The sequence below is a fragment of the Antennarius striatus genome, chromosome 7 (genome assembly GCF_040054535.1).
Source record: "Antennarius striatus isolate MH-2024 chromosome 7, ASM4005453v1, whole genome shotgun sequence".
NCBI lineage: Eukaryota > Metazoa > Chordata > Actinopteri > Lophiiformes > Antennariidae > Antennarius > Antennarius striatus.
This window is the reverse complement of record NC_090782.1, coordinates 20,954,594-20,975,896: the sequence shown is the minus strand read 5'-3', so window position 1 is coordinate 20,975,896 and position 21,303 is coordinate 20,954,594. Positions and strand designations below refer to the sequence as shown.

At 40.5% G+C, this 21,303-nt stretch overlaps 1 protein-coding gene, 1 long non-coding RNA gene and 1 other non-coding gene across 3 annotated transcripts in view; 1 reads left to right on the top strand and 2 right to left on the bottom strand.

Moving 5' to 3' along the window:
* pde4ba (phosphodiesterase 4B, cAMP-specific a) overlaps window positions 1–6,533 on the bottom strand; it is a 100,313-nt gene extending 93,780 nt beyond the window's left edge. Inside the window, exon 1 of the mRNA XM_068319364.1 lies at window positions 5,965–6,533. Coding sequence (XP_068175465.1) covers window positions 5,965–6,188 — 224 coding nt within the window. The 5' untranslated portion in view covers window positions 6,189–6,533. The remainder of the gene's footprint in view (window positions 1–5,964) is intronic.
* An 8,957-nt stretch (window positions 6,534–15,490) lies between these two features.
* LOC137598854 (uncharacterized) overlaps window positions 15,491–21,303 on the bottom strand; it is a 31,042-nt gene continuing 25,229 nt past the window's right edge. The window contains exon 3 of the long non-coding RNA XR_011036730.1: window positions 15,491–15,686. This is a non-coding gene — a long non-coding RNA (uncharacterized lncRNA). The remainder of the gene's footprint in view (window positions 15,687–21,303) is intronic.
* Window positions 20,956–21,029, top strand: trnan-guu (transfer RNA asparagine (anticodon GUU)). Its single transcript has one exon. It is a non-coding gene; the product is annotated as a tRNA-Asn (tRNA).

Here is a 21,303-nt window from a genome sequence, read left to right as displayed (position 1 = left end):
TCTATATTTTTTAGGTTATTGCTGTTGAAACCTCAAGCAATTCTTAGCTGCTTATCTTGTGGATGCAGCTTGATTGATATTTATTGAGGAGTTCTAATTAATCTGTTTCTATTCAGTATTAATGACAATGTTTTAGAAAGTAAAAAGCTCGATATAAGGGTGTAGATGTTGTGTTAGTAGGACGTCACTCTAATGTTCCAAACATATTTGGAATATATAGAGAAAACGTGGTTTTAAAGTGTTCCTTATATCCCGACATCCTTAATGAGGAAAAAACAAAAGACCACCTTGACTCTCGCTTGCAAATTCTTCATGACGTAACCTGGTGAGTGTTTATACTACAGCTGGTTTAAAAACAAATGAAACCATGTATTCAAAGTGATGCTGTCAAGGCGCAGCAGGGTCAAAAGGATCGGTTTGATCTTAAGGCTTATCTCTCGGTCAGTGAAGTGTTTCAATGTCAAAAAGTCATGAGGTTAAAGCACAGCCAACAGGTCCCTCCCCTGTGGAAGCTGTGTTTGCATGGTCCCCCTGCTCCAATTAGGAAAACATATCAAGTAGGTGATGTTATATCTTCATCCACTGACTTAAAACAGGTCTTGTTCTTTGGGTGCTGCATGATGGAACGTCCAGATACTTAAATGCAGAGACTGTGATCAATTAAAAATAGACTTTTTCTTTGGTAGACCAAGTACAGCAATGCACAGCAAGGGCAGTAGTGGGGTGACAAGCTACAGCATACATCTGGTGAAGCAAATTCAAACTGACAGCAGTGCAAGAACATGGTACAGTACATTCTTTACAGCAACCATGTGGACATCCCAGGGGAATACGCACTTACCTTCCCATCAGCCTTTTACTACTTCATGCATAAAAACCTAAAGCCTGCTGAAGCCAATTAAGCAGTCAAGTTGTTGACACGCATTAAGATGGTGATATTGTTTCTTGTAAATATTTCTCCTAATTTAGAAATTGTACATAACTGATGCTGCTTATTTATGACAGGATGTAGATTAAAACCTACAGCTAGGGAGAATTATGTAATTAATGAGCAGTTGCGAAGTTAACAAGCCATGTGAGCTGATGCCCCATTAGTATGTAAGAGAGTGTGAAACATGTCACCCGTAACTTGCCCCATGTTTTCATCCCTTGAATCCCAATCTCGGTGAAGATAACCACACGAGGCACGCACACATACACGGCTGATGCGCTGTCGGACTCCTTCACCCATCCGTGATGGTTTCTGCTTGGTCGGTTCAGGAAGAGGAGATGGGTAGGAGAGATGGGTGATGCTTATGTGGAGAATACAAAGAAGGGGGATGAGGAGAAGGTGGCCTGGTTCCAGATCTCTGAATCATCGGCCACATCACCAAATTTATCAGTGACTCAACAAGTCTGGATTTATGCTTGGTAAAACAGCTGAGGAACTATGGGCAATATTAAAAAGACAATTTAAGACAAAGATGAACCATTAATCCAATAAACCAGGGCTTTGTCATTGAAATATCAATTAAATATTAATTTTTTTATTCTTATCTGGGAGGCATTTCTCTCAACATGAAGGAATTCCAGTGCAAGAAAAGTGATTTAGTTCTGGATTTATGATTCTTCAGACATTACAGGCATTAAAGCTCACCAGCCAGACGGTGCGCATACCTCCTAAATGTCAAATAATATGTAATACAGACCTGAGCACAGTTGGACCTGGCCCCGCTCCAGACGTTTGTTTAAGATATAACTACATGCGAGGTAAATAGAAACCTGGATGACTCTTTGCATGCTCCATGCCCAACCGGGAGATTTAAGATTACAGCTCGGTTCCAATAAACATTGTTCATAACTCAACAACAACAATAGATATCCTGATAGATTTAGAACTCCAACAATTCATGTCTGACTTAACGTTTTCTATCATTCCCTCACTCCAGGCATTTCATATCCTGGTATGCACCATTTTGACAAATCACAGGCTCTAGTTTTCGTATATGGCATGTGATGTCAGAGCTTCTTGTACCTTTTGACTTTTTGTCACTTTTTTGAAAGTGATGTTTGAAATTTACATATATGAAAATAATGGGATCATTACAGTTTCACTGCGCCAGAATTCATTTCACCAGTAAAGTATCAGATGTGCAGATCGTCACAGTGATGATGACTTTTGACCTTTGGATATAAAACGCTATCAATTTACCTATCTGTCAGACATTCCAGCATGGATAATTTAATCAATATACTTCAGGTCAGAACACTTTCTTTTATAAGGTCACATAGAGATTCAATTCTGCAGATCCACTCACAGAAACCCCAAAGTCTGGTAGTTATGTGGACATAAAATGGTACAGAAAGCAGTTATGGAGCAAGTTATGGTGACAGTTTCCAACATAACCACAGAGTTGGATAACATTTCTGAAAAAGATATACTTTCACGGTATGTTTTCAATCAGTTTGTTCAGTAAACTGATTGAAACTGTCTTTTGTTTCCCTGTCGCTGACTCAAGTAAGCAGCTGGTATACAAACACAACAGCAGTAGCAATAATCACGTCACGCCATCCCTGACAACCATGATAAGATGATTTTGGTTGAGTCACAGAAGCGAGTGGAGAAAGAATCGAATCAATGACAGATGGAGAGCTGGACAGACTGGCGAGGGATTTTTAGCCTGACATTTAAGCTAAGGTAAATAACCATCTGTCTATTGCAAACTTTGGTTGTTTTGCAGGGGCTGATTCCCCCTTGGTAAATGAGTTCTGTTCAGTTTTGTTTTTTTTCTGTTTGTCCGGCTCCCTCCTTCAGCGTATACACGTTTGCATTTCCTTTGCTCCACCCTTTTATCCATCCATCTAGCATTCTGCAGCATCTCTTCATCCCATGGGAAAAGCATCTGATGGATGTCAACACACAGGAAGAAGCCAAGCTTAACACAATTAAAGGGAGCGCTGGTGTTGTGTGTGTGTGTGTGTGTGTGTGTGTGTGTGTGTGTGTGTGTGTGTGTGTGGCAGGACATGAGACCATCCTGAAGTGTTGTATTTTTCACAGATATGTAGGTGTGATGTAGGTGTTGGATGATATTTAGCATATTATTTAACATAAAAAATTGAGTCGAGGAATAGAGGCGGATTTATTCCCTTCTTTCCCTTCTTCCTATTCCCTTGTCGTTTTTTTTCTTCTTCTTCACATCCCTCCCATCTCCACCAATCCCTCCTTAATGTTCTTTTAGAGTGAGTGGAAAACAGGGCAGTCATACGCTTCAGCTAGCCATCAAACATTTACATCATGTGCTGCTTTGGAGGTAAAAAAGAAAGAACTGCCAAATAGAAACACACAGATAGGAAGAGACAGTGATGCCTGAACAGGAAACAATGAAGGACATGGGAAATAAAGAGAAAGAAGTTAAAGGGAAGAGTGAAACTTCAAGACAAGCAGACAAAAGAAAAGGCTTTGAATGACAGACGAGTTCGTGGCTCAAACAGAGGAGTCATTGTTGAGTGCAAGTGGGTCAGGAGTTCACCAGCCACTAGTTCACATCAAAGGTCCACGGATGCCATTAAACATGGAATTCATAACTGATCATAGTTGTTAACTTTCACCAAATAGTTACGAAATTTGTCGCGTGTTTTGGAATCAACATCGGCGAGAGATTTCCTCTTACAACTCTTCACAGTATCGCATTAAATAAGAGCTCAGGCCTTGAAGAGAAGCACATGAATAGAAAAGAAGGGAAGTGTGTGTGTGTGTGTGTGTGTGTGTGTGTGTGTGTGCGTGTGTGCGATGCCTCAGCTTTCAGATGATCAGGAGATATTAAATCTAATAATACATCTGTTCCCTGTATGTCAATGATTAAATATGATGTCATGTGATAAAGTCACAGTCATGCATCTGTGTATTAAATGCTTAATTTGAACAAATGCAAATTAGTACATATAATGAAAGCTAATTCCAGTGACATATCTGACTAATCTGCGACAGTGTTTTATATTTACTAGGAATAAACATGATTACGTAATTATTACCTCCTTTATCCAGTAGTAGACAGCCCCTAGCTGCAAGGTTTTTCCAATTCATCATCCTGGGTTTATTTTTTTATTTATTTTCTCATATCTAGACCAGGCAGGGAGACAAAAAGGCCAGACAGAGTTCTTGTGTAATACCCTGAAGGATTCCCAGGTAAGTCATTTATATAGCGGATGGCATTATGATATTTTGGGGTTGAATGCGGCGTAAATAATGACACGTGATAAAGCAAAGGTTGCAGCGATACCACCACTTACATTACATGTAAGCTAATACATATTTTGTATGATGAAAATAAGAATGAAAGTTAAAAACACCTGTCAGCGCTTGGCAAGTATTATTATCCCCATAATTTCCTCCTCCTGTGGAAACGACTGCTAATTTTTCCCTTTGGGCTCTTTCTTGCTGTCTGTTGAGCTATTTTTTTTCCCATTTCCATTTCCAGCGCTTTACCTGCCACTCCTTAAGAATTGCAATGAGTGAGCAGTTACGCCCTACTGTCATTTTTCAAGGGCACTTTATGGGGGAACATGGCTGTTAATTGCCTGGTCTGGCAGTCAACGGCCGTAGTCGGTGCTGTTGTGTCGTTGGATCGAGCCCATAAAGTGGACTCGACTGTGACAGTTGACATCTTAAACGGTTTCTAAATGAAATCATTCTGTCCGTCTTTTTTTTCCCTTCTCACATTTCTCCCTGGATCTACCCAACCCCCACCAATCTCTGTCTCTCTCTGCTCAGAAATAGGCTATAACATGAGAGAGAGGCGAGATAAACAGACATGAGTCTCCAGTCTGACTGCTTCTCTGGGAGGGAGGGGGGGGGGGAAGCACCAGTCATACACAGAGAAAAGAGTCATGACATTCAGATACATGTGTGTCCATAACGCCGCTGATAAATATGTACATACAGATGTTCACACAGCATTTAGACATAACACACAGGAACAGATTCACATCTCCACTTGTTTCCTTTCCCTCCTTCTTCCAAGAGGAGAATCCTCCCCCCCCCCCCCTCAACCGTGAAAGCAGTGAAAGGCCACCTTATCTTTTTTTTCACCAGCCGTCTGAATAAATCACGGATGTGTACGGGTTTACGCTCACGTTTTAATCTTTTGTAGACGGAGGATTTCACCTTAAACCCGTGGGTGAAAACAAAGCGCATCAGGTCATCACAGCCTAGTCTTCAGAAATATACAGCAGGATCTCTTTCAATGAGGGAAGAGTCACCTTGAGCTTTTGTAGTCAAATCTCAGCTGCTCTTTTCCATGGCTTCAAATCAATACATTGCATAACACATCAAACCTGTCCTTCACTGTACCCAACTGATGCAAAAATAAATAGGTATGCTCGAAGATCTTATGAGAGGGGGGCGGGGGGGTGGGGCACAAATTATGCTAACATTCAGAATGAGGAACATTACTGTGATTTACAGAATGTTTACAGAATGTGAGATAATCTTGTTAGATGGAGAAAGTTATTCCAGTAAATTTCTGAGGTTATTCTAGGAGATGCTCCGAATTGTTAATGTTAATGGAAGTAGAGACAGAGATGAATGAATTCTCTCTCACAGGCACACACACACACACACACACACACACACACACATACACAATATACAGGTATTGGGCAGAGATATATAACTTCAAAATGGAGGACAGGGGACTCTGCTAAATGTTTTTTTTATTGAATTATATAATACTCCAACCCAGTGACAAATCACCAGACAGAAGCCCTATTCTACATTTTCAGTTTCCCAAAACTCTTGTTTTCTCTCAAGGAGTGACGTCTTTCCACATCCTGCTCTTATCTCATCTCTCGCTCCTCTAATCCTCCCCACATCCCTCAACCCCCTGCACCTTTCCTCCCACCCCCTCTCATCCTCCCTGTTTTTCCCCTCTCCCTCCACTCCTTTAATTTTTTATGATTTTTTTTCAAATGATCCCCTGGTCTTACCAGGTATGGGCTACAGTGAAGCGTCGCCTCTGTCGGATGCTCTTGTTAACCATTAACTTGCGGAAGAGACGAGGGGAGCTCCTCGGGGACAATTTGGGCGACGTGGCGCCCCTCTTTCCTCCCACCACACCTGGGATTTTGGGAGGCTCCAGCTCCAGGTGCATGTGCTCCTTGAATGTCCGGATGCAGGAGTCCATCTCAACACTCAGCTCGTTGGACGACATCCCTGCAGGATGGGTCGAACCCCCCCCTTTCAAATCTGGTCCTTGTCTTTTACAGATCAGCTGATCACATTAAGATGATTTTGTCCTCTTCTTGCCTTATCCACACGTTAAGAAGTTTACACTGGGTTGAGATGATGTCAGAACAAGACAAACTCACACCCAAGAATTCGTCTCACACATACCCTTGTGAATTCGTCTAACCTCTGTGCTTTTTATCCTTCCTTCTTTTCCTTGTTCTTCACTGGCTTGGGGATTAGCCTGCGAGCAGTCGTGCCTTCTCCCTTTCCTCTGGCTCATGCACTTCGCTTCAGGGGAGTTTCAGCAGCAGCAGGGTCACATACAGCTCCTCCAAGGAGAAAAAAAAAAATCCTCCTCTCAACACTCCTTTTCTCCCATCTCCCTCCTGCTGTTTGTGGCTGTCGAATCCACGCCCCGCCGCTCAATTTCTTCCGTGTCCCTCAGTTTCTGTCACAGCTAAATGCAACCTCAGTACCAACTCTTTCTTTTAGTCCATCCAGGCAACTTGATGTTCAAGGATCTCCCTCATGAAAGATTCAGAAAGGCTAAAAACTGCTCTCTGCCTCCTCCTGCCGTGCTCTCCCCTCCATCTGTGCAAACATCCCCCCACCTCTCCCATAGGCACTCCTGGTGTGGCACAAAGTGACTCCCACTGATGCTGAGCCTCAAGTCAGATTTTCCCTCTCTTGCACAGTCAGAGCGGCGAGCGCAGCACAGCCCAGCACACAGGCAAATGCTTCACTTGCCGTTTCATTCAGAATATACACATAGACTTGTGGGCAGGCACGCAGTGAGGGTAGGGCCACACCCCCTCTGTTCAGGATTGGCTGCCGGTTGTTGTGACGACAGGCAGGCAGGCTCAGTAACAGGTTGTCAGATTTATTATTTATTTTTTTGTTTAGCCAGGATTTGTGGTAATGTTGCTGATGATGTCGTGACCTTTAGTGCAGCAGGCAATTATTGAGTGCGGGCCAAGAATTTTTTTTTTTTGCCAATTTGGAAAGGCAAACAGCTTCACTGGCGTTGATGAGGAGAAAATACACCCTGCTCAAAGGTCAGCTGAATCAAATAAACCCCAAAGCAAACAATTCAAAGTGTGTCTGCAGCAAGAAGGTAAACGCACATCAATACACCGAGTATATTCCATCTTACAGAAAGGAAGGAAGGAAAGAAAGAGAAAGAACGAAGGAAAGAACGAAGGAAGGAAGAAAGGAAGGCAGGAAGGAAGGAGGAAGAAGGAAAGAGAAAGATTTGACAGATTTTCACACAAAGGGCTCTGTGTAATGAATAGAAGTGTTATTACCCTAAAGGCAGATGGACAGAGATGGTGATGGAGAAAAATTCAGCATCTCAGAAGAAGAACATCAGAGGAGGCAGAGCTGTGAGCTCGTCTGCCCTGACGACGGCTTCGGTTGTGAGTCACTCATGATTCTGAGCCATCTCACGAAATTCTTGCCAGTGAAATGGATTGAAAATGGATTTCACGAGTTTGTAAAGGGAACGAGAAGAAAACACTCGTAGTAATATGAGACATCATGGAACACAAACGACCCAGAATGTGTGACGGTGGTTTCAAATCAGTCAATGATTCATGTCATTGTCATATTTCATATTCCCATACAAATAATCAAATAGTCAAACAAAAATGAACACTTGAAAATACATGGAATTAAATTGCCTGTATTTATATTACTAATATTACTAATACTAATTTATATTACTGTTTTTAAAATAAGAAAGCCCAGCAGTATTGACCCAGGGGGGATCAACAGATTAATGTCTCAAAATAAAATAAACTATAAGAATTTTAAATTTAATCTAGAATGCCAGCAGTGGAACACGTGCCTCTGCAAAACCCAACAATCTAGATCCATATAGTTCAGATTTGGTCTAATTCAGGACAATGTTGAGGAAAATTATAAAAATATTCTGGATCCAAGCCATAAATTTAATCCACATCTCAGTTTTATGTTGTTTCCTGGTGCGTACCCCATCTTTCATCGAGCTTTTTGAAAATCAATCCAGTGTTCTTCACATAATCCTTCCAACAAACAGACAAACCAAACCAACCAGGAGGGAACAAGTAAGAACTTTCAAAGTATTACCCTTTTTGAAGTCTGGTAATTCTCCCTTGGAGCACATGAGCCACTGCTCAGAAGTTAAGTTGCATGAACAGTTTTATGAGGAAACTACAAGTGAAATGATGAAGAAACTGACAAACACAAGCAGATCTTTCCACTGGCTGCTCAAAGTTCTCCTCATCTGCAAACTAGCAAAATGTTTGTGGCTTGCTGACACCGTGAAAGATGTGCACTTCATATGGGAATGGGTTTATGGATCAGCCGGTGGCAATGTTATCAAAAACACATCAAGCAGCATCACGCTGGAAATTAGGAAACATTCTCAAACAAAAGATGAACACCGGTCTGTTTTAGAGAATGAAAAGCATTCTAACAAAGGCTTTTAAGGTTGTTAAAGACAAGCTGTCTTACACTAAAATGTTCATCCTCATAAAACCTAAATGAAGTTAAATGTGCACCTGCTGGCACTGCACACACGACAGTGTGTGCTGCACTCATAGCCACAGAGATCAAGGCAATACTTGAGTCTAATGTCAGATTACTTGATGCTCCCATGAGCATCGCTTCAGTTGGATGGACTGTGTATTAATGTGCACATAGAACTGCTTGTGCAAGGTGTGAAGTGAAGAACCATGAAGGCACAGATAATGAATTGATTGCCACACTTGAACCGGTAAAGATATCCAGTTGATAAAGGAGAAACTAAGAAGGTCGACGGTTTCCTGCAGCATTCTCATCAGGCTTGCCACCAACGGAGCAGCTCTCCTGACCAGAATACAACCCGGGGAACGAGACTTCAGCAGAAGTTTCGTCAAGTCCGTCAAGCCGGTGTTCAGAACTGAATAACTTGAAGGATCGTTTAGGGGATTTTCTGTGTTGGCTTGTGGTTTTCAAACAGCAAGTGAGAATGCAGCATCCCTCGGAGACATCCATGAAGGGATGTGTTACACAAATTTGCTATCCTTCCTTAAAGTAACACATGTGGCATGTCTCTTGATCAAAGCTGCCAACTCCAGCAGAGAGTGGTGAAAAAATGGAGCGAGTGATGCATCATCTGACCAGTTATGGCTGTGGATCATATCGCAAGTCCAAGAAAAATAAACCGGTCACAGATCTTTCAATAATGTTCTGAAACTTTTTTTTCTGATTCAGCATTGGTGACTGTTTTGACTGTGAACAAGGGAGAGAGATTGCCTTTATCCCTGCAGATTTAAAATACTCTTGGTTTATCCAATCACAAGTGGACAGCTTTAGGTGGGTGCAGGTGTGTATCAACCCAACACACTGAGGTCACATTTGAAGGTTGCACGGAATATGCTTTTGCACCATGGCATTTATCTGTACGCTTTAACATAATTATTGTGTTTTGTATACAATCAGATGGACTGAAATTTTGACTTCTAAATTCTGCACAACCAGAATAGCATGGTTTTAGACAAGATTACAAAGCAATACTGGAAGCTCATCTGCTATCAAGATGCAGATATAGTCATAATAACAGCATTAGCTCGAAGATGTACAGCAGCTACATTTCTTTGGATGTTCCCAATCTTAGTTATAGCAGATCAGCAAGCATTGCTGTTAAAGTTTTAAGAGTACAGATGAAACAACTGATCCAAAAATACAAAAACATATTGTACATTAGGAATATTGCTGCATTGAAAAAGATTAAGAACAAAGCATAAATGAAAATAGTAGAAAACAAATACCGGGAAGTGACTTTAAAAGAGATTGAAGATTGGAAAAATTGAATTAGAGCGGCCTGGTGATTTCATTCCACATTAAACTTCTCTTTCTTTAGGGCTTAAATTATACTATATAGTACAATGTCACTGCCTATTCATATAAATGTATGTAAATTGGCAGTATGTGAGGCGGGGGAGAAGAAATAGTGATCAGGCAATCTGAAAATGTCGGGTTCACAGACTTTGATGAGCAGTTGTTTCACAATGAATCAACTGAGAGATCTAAAAAAAAGTATGCCTCATAAGCATGCATAAATTGTTCATGGAAGTCCTTTTGCATTGTCGCTCTGTGCATTTCCACGTATGCTGCCAGTTTTCACACAAATCCATGTAAGACTGAGCAACAAACTGCGTTTTCATTGATGAAATAAATCTCATTTGGGCTCTCCTCGTGTCACCAGCAAATTTGATCAAATGTAACTGGAAGAGGAGATGCTTGAACAAATCAACCAATATCCAGACAATTTTCTCTTCTTCTATTCCTTACATTAGTGGACTGTAGGTTTAAAAATTCTACAAGCATCCCTCTGTTTCCTCCTAGTCTCATCTGCCACTTTCCATAAAGTCACAAGATGCATCAAAAACGGTTCAGCTCGGCGCATGTCGCCTTATTCTCTGGTTTCAAACCTTCAACAGGATGAATAGAATGTCCTGAAGACATTTCTATGATGTGAGGGACAATGATCTCTGTGTATTTATCATGAACATGTAGGTCAGATGGAATTAATTTGGATGTTATGTGGTGTAGAACTGAACATTTAATCAAAATTATGATCAAAATCATGATATGGTTCACCTCAAAATCTCCATTTGTGAGATTAAAACAATGTTTTCTTCTTTTTTTGTCTTCATCTATTTGAGATACCACAACCTTCGTATCATATTCTCAACATAATGAAATACACTTATATATAATATACTTCCTCGGTGAATATAAATGTAGAAATTATCATTCCCCTTTTTATTGTTCCTTATATAGCAAAAGACAATGGGGTTTAGTTCTTGAGGTGAGAGCCTTTATTGTAGCATCTCTGGTTACATAAACCCTCCTCTTCCTTATTCCCACCATCACCTACGTGACACAGACTACTGCATTGTTGTCCAGATCAACAGACCTATACATGCTCACAAAGCTACACAGAAAATCACAGAAAGAGAGAATGAAACACAAAGAGGAAGAGGATTATAACCACTGAAGCGCTTTGGCTTATTACAACGGTATTTTCATCTGCAGCAGGTGAAGACTGCCAGAAAAAAAGGACTTTCAGATATGTATCCATACTATTTACACACAATCCCTGTAAATAAAGATGAAGGATCAACTCAAAACACATTACATAAGTGAAAGAGCACAGCAATGAAAGGGTTACGAGTAGTTTCTGCTGAACTCTCAAACAGACACGAGAAAAAAAATGGTAATATGATTTAAAGGTGACCTTGTGGTTATGTCTGTGTACAAACTCAGAGAACAAGGAAAGACAGATGAAGACTTCATCCTGGAATGTCAGAGTGCATTCTAGTATGAGGACAGATATCCCATTAAAAGAACATCTCTGAAAAGTTCAAGCCTGGCAAACTAAACAACTTTGAGTATCGAGTTTCTTTCATGATTGAGAGAGCCGTGCAGCACAAACTGGTACCAGTGATTTCCAGTTCTAGGAGCGGGTCAAACCTGGCCTCATAAGGGAAACGATATACAGTAATTGGGAACCTGAGCTGCCGCGGTGGAGGTCTGTGCTTTCTTTGTTTCTACGGCAGCAGGAATACACAAATCTATGTGACAGATTTGCATGAAATCTGTTCTGAGAGCCGGACATGTGAGAAGAACCTGAAATTTTTAGTGGATCTGGATAAAAAGTCGGTTTCAGGAATTATTTTTTTCCCCTCTCAAACATTGTGATGCAGGATTATTTTGAGCGATCTTGCTTTTGTGCATAAACTACTTGACAGATTACCATGAGGCTGCGTGGAATGTGGGGCACATACCAATTAAGAAACCATCAAAACTTGGAGTGGGTCTGAGTGGAAAAAAACAAAACGGATCCATGAGTTGTGAGGCTGAGCTTTATTCTGTTTTGTTTTATAAATTATGCACAAACTACTTGACAGATTTCCATGAAAACTGTTAATTTCCTTTGGCTAATAACTTCAATTAGAATGTCATTTCATTCAAGGGGCGACAATTTATTTTTCTGTGCTATTTTAAGCTTTGTGCTACTCTACCAAGAGACTTCTGTCATTTTTAAAACAAAAATGATTTTCATCTGACTAATCTGGTTTAGCCTCTGCTCATACTGAAATTTTTGAAGAAAAAAAAACTGACTGTGTGGGTCACCCACAGTCACAGTCAAGTCTGGAACAAGCCATTAAGAAAGTACACCGAGTGCAGACATGTTGCAGATTTGCCCGGTGTCATCCCGACCCAAGGCTGAAGATGAGACCCAAATATAACTCCAAGTCAACTTTATGATGTGAAAGAGAGCATTAGTTTGGATTTTCAACAGAAATATCTATGAGGGCAAGAGTTGATCTGTACTTAACCTTCACTTACAGATATTAAATCAGGCCTTTGTCATGCATGTCTGGATGTACGCAGAAAATTAAAAAACAAACAAAACTACGGCACATAATACAACATTCCTGTAAAGAATATTATTGGTTAAACCGTACCCTTCTTTCCATTTCTGATCTTTTTACAGATGTGTTTTACATAAGCAAACGGCGTCATGAACTCTGGTAATAAACAGGCTTTCAGAGCGTACGATCTGTAGTGCTTTGTGTAATCAAGCATCCCTGCCTCCCTGTTGAGTATATCATTTTGTCTGTCAGTTATAAGTAAGTTTAAAAAAAAGAACATTTCTTAAATTATAAGCCAATCCACCTTCCCTCATGCCTTGTGATTTCAAGGGTTGATGTATCTCTGAAGAGTCGGGTCAATTTGTAGCGGGAACACTTATTCATCCAGCCCTCATTCACATGAAATTGGATGGAAAACAGATATCAGTCTGACCGCACCATAACATTTGTGCATGCTTTCATACAGGCATCCAATAATAAGCCTTTGCGGGGCTGAAGTGGAGCATCTTCCATCACCCATAGTTTGGCTGTAATCAGTTCTTATCTGCAGTTCAGCCAGCAGAGCTTGTTAAATCCTCCACATGTGAAAGACTGCAGGATGAGGCCGATGAAAAGCAAATCTCACAATATTTTTTAGAAAGACTAAAGCGTGACCCCAACATGGTGTGGGTGATATTTAACTTTTTTGTCTAAATTTAAAATAATGCATTGGAAACTACTTAACTAACAAACATTTGTCTCTCCTGCAGGCAGCTAAAAGCCATTCATAGACATTTGTAAGTAGCCGGCTATCAGCCGCAGTCATTAGACATTGAGCGGTAACATAGAGCTCAGCTTAATGTTTCCAAGGCGTTTGGTAAAGCTACACAATGTTAAGGTCTAATTAACTTCAAACATGTACTGCAAATATATGCATTTGCTTTCAATTAGCGCAGATCTAATTATAAAGAACTCTATTCCATACATGCGCACTCAATACGTCTGATGCAACAATAGCTTCTTCCTAGCCAATGTTGTAAACACACCCAACCACACACAATTTCAGCAATCAATCCAAGAGGCAGTCTGAGCCTTGAAACAATTGTGCACATCAGCAGGAAAATTAATTGAATCCCAAAATAACTTCCTGCTCCCTCCTCCTCCTCCTCCTTCCAAACATTGATGAAAGCATTTAAATAAGTCCAAGTAGGAAAGAGGGGATTGAGAAGAGACAAGTGCTGATGATATTTAAAAGCTTTTTACAGAAAGATATAAATACACATTAATACACACAAGGAGGGGAATAAACTCCAGGACCCTCTGAGAGGTTTTTCTGACCCTGGTGTTTAGGAACTGCGATGCCTGACGGAGACATTGTCTGACAGCGTTTTAAAACAGGGCAGGGACAACAGAGAAAAGCACACAGGGGAAACACGTCGGCCTCTACCACCATGGTTACTGACGGCTGACACACACCTCACCTGCTATAAAGTCTGCAGCTGCCTGAGTGGTCTGTACAGTCATCAATAAACTCGCTGTCAAAGGAAAGAAAAGGTCATCGTTAGATCGGATGCGATGGGTTAGAAGTGAAATGAAACAACACAGAAGCTTCTCGTTATAGATCCTCCAAAAGGCAACTAAAATCAGTGTGTGTGTGTGTGTGTGTGTGTGTGTGTGTGTGTGTGCGTGTGTGCGTGCATATGTGCAAAGTCCATTCAGTGACCTGTGCTCACTCTGCCCTCTTCTGGAAATAAATGGACATTGCAGTTCTCCAGGCATTTACTCAGATTATTTCTCAGTAGGTGTGACTGTATGTGCGACCTCAGAGTTCAAATGTGAATGATTGAATTTTGATTGATTTTTTTCTTCCATGCACAAACTAAATGGAGCCAGCTTGCTAAGTGATATTGCCTTGAGCTGTAACTACAAACTGAGTGATCCATCCATCCATTTTCTGCCGCTGTATCCGCTGTAGAGGGGTCACGGGGAGCTGGAGCCTATCCCAGCTTGCATAGGGCGTGAGGCTGGGGACACTCCGGGCACGACGCCAGTGGACCGCGGAGCCACACACAAAGACAGACAACCACACACATACACACACTCACTCCTACAGACAATTTGGGACCACTGGGGTCAGAGGTTAATTCGCAAGAAAGATGAAGATGTAGAAAAAAATATTAATGACTGTCCATCTTTGGTTAATTTACTCATTCTGACAAAGTGGGTTAGCAAACAGGTGACAGGAAAAAGTTGGAGACAGAGTAATGAGTCTGATGCCATGGAGAATGAAAAGGAAAACATGTAAATAAGACACAGATGTTCCGAGTAATGGACACAGTGTTACCCATAGTTACACAACCTACACAAATCAAACTCAAAGTAAACCGAGGACGTTGATACCCAAATGACTGGGGGACAGCAGGAGTAGTTCAGCAACTATAATCATTTTTCCGTCTTGGCCTCTGCAAAAGACGCATCAGTGATACTGAAATCCTTTATGAATCTCATCCAGTTGTAAATCAATGACCTCAAGGCGTTTACTGACCACTCTCCTGCCTGTTGAAGTCACATTTACCATCATTAACCACACACAGCAGGTACTACACAGGACTACAGTATGTGTGTTTCCGGTATTGCGCCCTCTACTGTTATACCTGTGTATCCTATCCCATCCAACAATCGATATGTTGCAAAGGTACCTCAATCTCCACAGCACCAATGGAAATAATTAGATTTTTTTAATCACTCCATTATGTGGTCTGACTACACATTAGGTGGTTTTACATTGTGTCGTGGACAATGGGCTTTTTCCACCACATCTGAGCAACATCAGGCTCCATTTCCATCTATTCTTCTCACCATTCAGGATCGACCGGGGTGATGTCGATCCGAGGAGGGGCTCCAAAGGGCAAGGACGTTGGCCGGACCATGATCTCGTCGTCGGGCGTCCGCGACCTCTCCCCCTGGCGCCACGACAACGGGGGCAGCTGTAGGTTGCCAGAGAAACGGCGTCGGCCACGGCGTAGGTCAACTCCCAGTGTACAGGATGGAGATGTGAAGGACTCACTGAGGCAGCAGTCTGGAGGATCTTTGCTGTCCTGAGAACGGAAAGACAGGATGGAGGAAACACATTTATATTAATGTAGAAAGAATGTTTGGAATAAAGTCAATCCTGTGTCAACCCCTCCAGGTAAAACATTTATTATGGCAGCTCTTGTCCACTAAGGGGCGCCACAGGCTTGGATTTGAACACAAAGTGCAAAGAATCCATCACAATTTCTGGCTACACATTAAAAATGAATCCATAATCATTCACCTTTGCTTTCCCACCATCATCATATGAGATGTAAAATAATCTTGCACACCCAAATGTTGAGAAAACACGCAATGAATCTTTAAAGCGACACAGGGATGAATCAGATCAGTTTTATAAAAATAGCGGCTTTAAAGGCACTAAAACCAACTTTATCAAACAGTCTAACAGCATGAATCCCATAGATTCCAGGATAGTTGTTCTTTTACCGTCCTCAATCATCCCTTCTCTTTCTTTCTACCCCATTAAACATCTTAATTTGCCTTGTTAGTATGTGCTGTACAGAAAAGTGGTTGCTGGGCATAAATAACCATATTCATTGCTCCACTCTGCAATCTAATTTACATGCAGGTCTGAAAGGCTTGATGAATCTCTGCTGTCTGTTCTCATCAGTTGTTCTCAGTTTAAGTTTTTATTTTAACATAGGTATGGGGAATCTCAACCGAACAAAGACAAAAAATTTGGGAAGATCAAAAAACACCACCCCTATGTGCTGAAGTACAGGCTCTCCTTAGCCATACACATTATTCTGTAGTCGACATAGGACATAATAATTTGATTAATTAATTAATCGGCAGAAAATAAAAGTTACTATTTTTTCAAATAATATTGTTTATGTCAAATAAGGCAAAAAAACCAGCAAAAAAAAAGCATTTTTTTAAAGATATGTTTCATTTTGTTGTCTTGTGTAACAATAAAAATAATATAACAGGACTGATGGTTTGACAGCTGACGGGACTTCTGTGTCTGTCTGACGGCCGTCGCCTTGCGTTTTTACTGATTTTTACTCATCTGGACCAGTCCAGTCAGGGAATTTTGTGTAAGTTGAACCTGAGAAACACGACGCCGGGCTGTGTTTCTGACCGGGATTCAAACCAATTTGACGTTTCCCTGAGGTGAGCAGAAGCCGCTGGACCAGTCCCAGGCCAACACCAGGCTCCACCTGATATAAAAGCAGCTTCCCGGCTGCTAGAGCAAAAAAGATGTTACCAAAATCAAGGAATAACGCGGCCTTGTAGGAGGAAATTGAGGAGATAAAGAAATCGCTGGACTTTATGTCTGGTGAAATAACAACTATTTCAAAACATTAAAAACTGATTCTGGAGATGATGGGTGACATTAAAGAACTCAGGAAGCAATGTGCCGAGAAGGACAAGATGGTGACCTTTCTGGAACGCCGTGTAGCAGACCTGGAGCAGTACTCGCGCATGAATGACATTGTTGTCGGCGTGCTGAAGACCAAACCTCGGACATACGCCCAGCTGGCTTCATCAGCAGCTAGCAGTGGACCCACCATTTCTGACCAGGATTCCATCGAGCAACAGGTGATTTTCGGGAAAAAACGGTGACATTGAGGCGTGCCATCCTCTCCCTCAGAGAAATAAAACAGACAAGCCAGCTATAATTATTCGCTTCACCAATAGGAAGCACAAGGATGCACTGCTCAAACGCGGAAGAAAGCTCAAGGGATCAGATGTCTATGTGAACGAGCACTGAAAGAAGAGAAATGCAGATATTGCCAGGAAAGCAGGGGAAAATTCATTCAACATGGACTGCAAACAGTAAGGTGTGTATTAAGTTGAATGGATCACCAGAGATGACCAATGTTTTGGTCATCAGAGACCTGGGTGAGCTGGACAAATACAAGTGACCCCACCAAGGTCACTATAACCCATAGACCATGGTAACATATGCACTGACAAATCACCTAACTCAACATGAAGGCAATTGAACAAGACATCGATCCGGACAGAAACTTCTTTGACCACCTGAACAACACATGTTGCTACTACACAGAAGAACAATACAATGACCTGAATGTTCAACAAGAACATGGACTATCAATAATTCACTTTAATTGTCAAAGTCTGTATGCCAATTACAATAGTATCAAAGATTACTTCAGTAAATTTAAAAAGCCATTCAATATCATTGCATTGTCTGAAAGTTGGCTCTGTCCTGAGAAAGGATTTGACCTTGGGCTGAGTGCATGTGAGCTCAAGTATATGAATAGAAGGGGGGAAAGAGGAGGAGGTGTGGCTCTATACATTGAAAATAGCCTAAAAAACAAAGTAATAGAAATATGACAACATCTATTGATGACCGATGGAATGTATCACAGTTGAGATATGCAAAAAAATATCATTTGTAGTTGTGTGTATAGAACACCAGATTCAAGCATTGAAAAATTAAAGGATAGCATGGAAGAGTTGTTTTCAACTGACAATCAGAAGGTTTTACAGTATATATCTGTGGGGATTACAACAGCGACCTACTAAATCCCAATAAACATGGACTGACAGAAGAGTTTATTAACACTATGTATAGTTTGAGTTTATATCTAGTGATCACCAGACCAAGTAGAATAACAGTAAAAAGTGCAACGGTAATAGATAACATTTTTACAAATTACATGAAGGACAGCCTAGTGTGTGGGCTGTTCGTGAATGACATCAGTGACCATCTTCTCATTTTTTGTTATCCATGACTGTGACAATATCAAAGAAAAAGAGATCCATACATTTAAGTACAGAAGACTGAGAACAGAACAAAACATTGATGCACTCAGAAATTATTGACTGATTCAAAATTGGAATAACCTCTATGAAGAAAAGGATATTGACAAAGTTGATGAAATATTTCTTGAAACTTTTAAGTTGTCATAGGCTATCTGTAGGCTATCTGGAGCACACCAACAGACTGTTTCTAAAATCATGTGCCATGAAGTTTATGGACCTTGTTGCATATAAAACTGCAATAATAATGTTTGAAGCAAGAAACAATTCATTGTCACGTAACATCCAAAAAATGTTCAGTGATAGAGACGGGCGTTACAACTTAAGATGAGAGCTCAACTTAAAAGTACAGCCAGTTAAAACGACACTGAAAAGCATGTGTATCTCTGTACATGGGCTGAAGCTGTGGAACAGACTGAGTGTGGAGGTTCAACTCGGTCTAAACATGAACCATTTCAAGAGGTCATACAAAAAGATTATATTTGGGAGGTATTTGAAAGAGGAAGGCCTGTTGTTTCAGCCCACTTAACAGTTAAAAGACATGTTCAGTTGAAGGTCTATTCTCGGGCTTTAATGATTATGTTGCCCGTTTGATCACTATACTGCTTCCTTTTTTTATCTCCTTCTGTTTTACTTCCTTTGTTTGTTTTTATTTTCATCTTTCTGTGACTATGCAGTATAAATGATTGATTTACTTCTGTAAATATTATCAGAAAGTATTTTGTATTGAGTATTTTTATGAGAATAAGGGGGTAGGAGTTTAAGAAGTTTACATTTCTTCCTACTCCTTTTCAGATAGTGCTCACACCATTCTGGTGTATTTATTATTGTTTGTTATTGTTATTTGAAATAAACTCATTCATTCATTCATTCATAACATTCAGCAGCAGCAGTTTTCATTATTCTCTGATTATTCTCTACAGATTACTCCATCATCCATCAAATATGCTCCCTTTTCACTGATGGTTGCCGGGGGGGGGGCTGCAGCTTATCTGGTAAGATGAAGGGTAGGTTGTGAGTGGATCAACAGGGATGACACATTTTGAGAGGCATCACATTACGGTCATACTCTTACCTTCAGGCTATTTAGAGGCACAAAGCTGAAGCAGCTTGTGGAAATCCACACAGAAAAGGACCACAATGTTCTTGTTGTGGGGTGCTGGCTAGGTCAAGCACCACCTAACTTTATTGGAAAAAGCATTAAGCTTTGCGTAGTAAATAACTGTCATGACTGTGATTTCACTCTGGTCCTGAATTCTATGAGTCTGTTCAGAGTTGGAAAGACTTCAAATGGAGAAAATTTAACATAATGTTTGAACAGATTCCTGTATTGAAGTTCCTTATCTACCAGGGTCTCCAGCAGTAAGCTTCCACACAGAAGCTTCATGGCCTTTATGCATCACCAGACCAGCTTGCAAAATACTAGTGATCAGGATAATTGGCAATTATGTGATTGGTTCCTCTCTGGACCAATCACATAATTGGTTCCGAGAGGCTGTTCGTAATTTGAATTGTTTGTAAGTCTCTGTTCATTAAATTCCAATCTATAATTTGCATTTGAGGTAGTTTAAATGCCATAATAACTCTAAATGCTAAAGTACTATTCCCTAAGATTTTCCTGAAACAAGAACAGGACACAAAAACAACACATAATAAAATAAAATACTTTAGTACCATAATGTAACTTTAACATCTCTACCTCTGTTGAATGAAGTTTATCATCAGGGGTGTGGAGGCTACGCAAAGTGTTAATCCACTGAGATCTTTCACCACACTTACATGAATGACGCGATGATGCACTTCCTGGTCATCAAAAGTCCAACACGAAACTCATGCTTCATTACTCTGCTTTATTTCCATTAAGTTTCTTAGTTAAATTGACCAATAATTAACATCAAACAGCAAAACACTCAGAGTTCAGCTTTCAGCAGTTAATACTTCCAGACAGACACCTAACCCGAAAACAGTCATTCTGCATCATTTACTTCCTACAGAAGGACAATATGACAACATAACACAGAAAAATGATAATCAAGTTTACATCTGTTTGTTTGTTTGTGTCTCTGAATAGTCGTAAGTCGAATGGTTGTAAGGTGAGGACTCCCTGTATTTTTATTGTATTGTATTATTCCAGTTTGAACTTCATCTTGCTTTTAGTCATGACTGCAGACACTACTGGAGATGTATTTGGAAACATGTACTTTTTATTGTCTGCCTCCAGCCCTACATTACAGAATACATCTAATGCTTATAGAATGTCAATGTAGAATTTTCCATTTGTATTGTGAAACAGTATTGTTGAGCATTGTGTGGTGTTTATTTCTTATTTCTGCCTTACAACACACAGGGAGCCTCTTTTCTATGCATGTTTTTTTTAATGCATGCTCAAAAGCAGGTAAAACACTTCCTCTCAAACGTAATAGTCATGAACACTCACTCAAAGATTGTATTATTAAGTTCAGGCTTTATAAGGCCTTTTTGTTGGTTGTGAAGAATAAATCCTTGTGTACATTACTGGGTTGACCCAACAAAGCACTTGTCTCTGTGGCGCAATAGGTTAGCGCGTTCGGCTGTTAACCGAAAGGTTGGTGGTTCAAGCCCACCCAGGGACGCTGGAGTTTTGTGCATTACTGACAAGGTAAGAATTAAATACAGTACGTTACACACATACCCTCAACAAGTAAACTTAATGATCACCAAGATTACTATTAACCTACAATCAAGATTACTATTAACCTACAAACAAGAACTTCGTGTGAACGCAGTGTTTGTTCTGCTTGGCCCAATTTCAGGAAGCAAGTAGTAAATGGTGGCAGCAATCTCTGTGGCTCAAGTGGCCAGAAATTAAAAATTTCCACTGTGAACTGACACCTAAGTGGTTCAAAC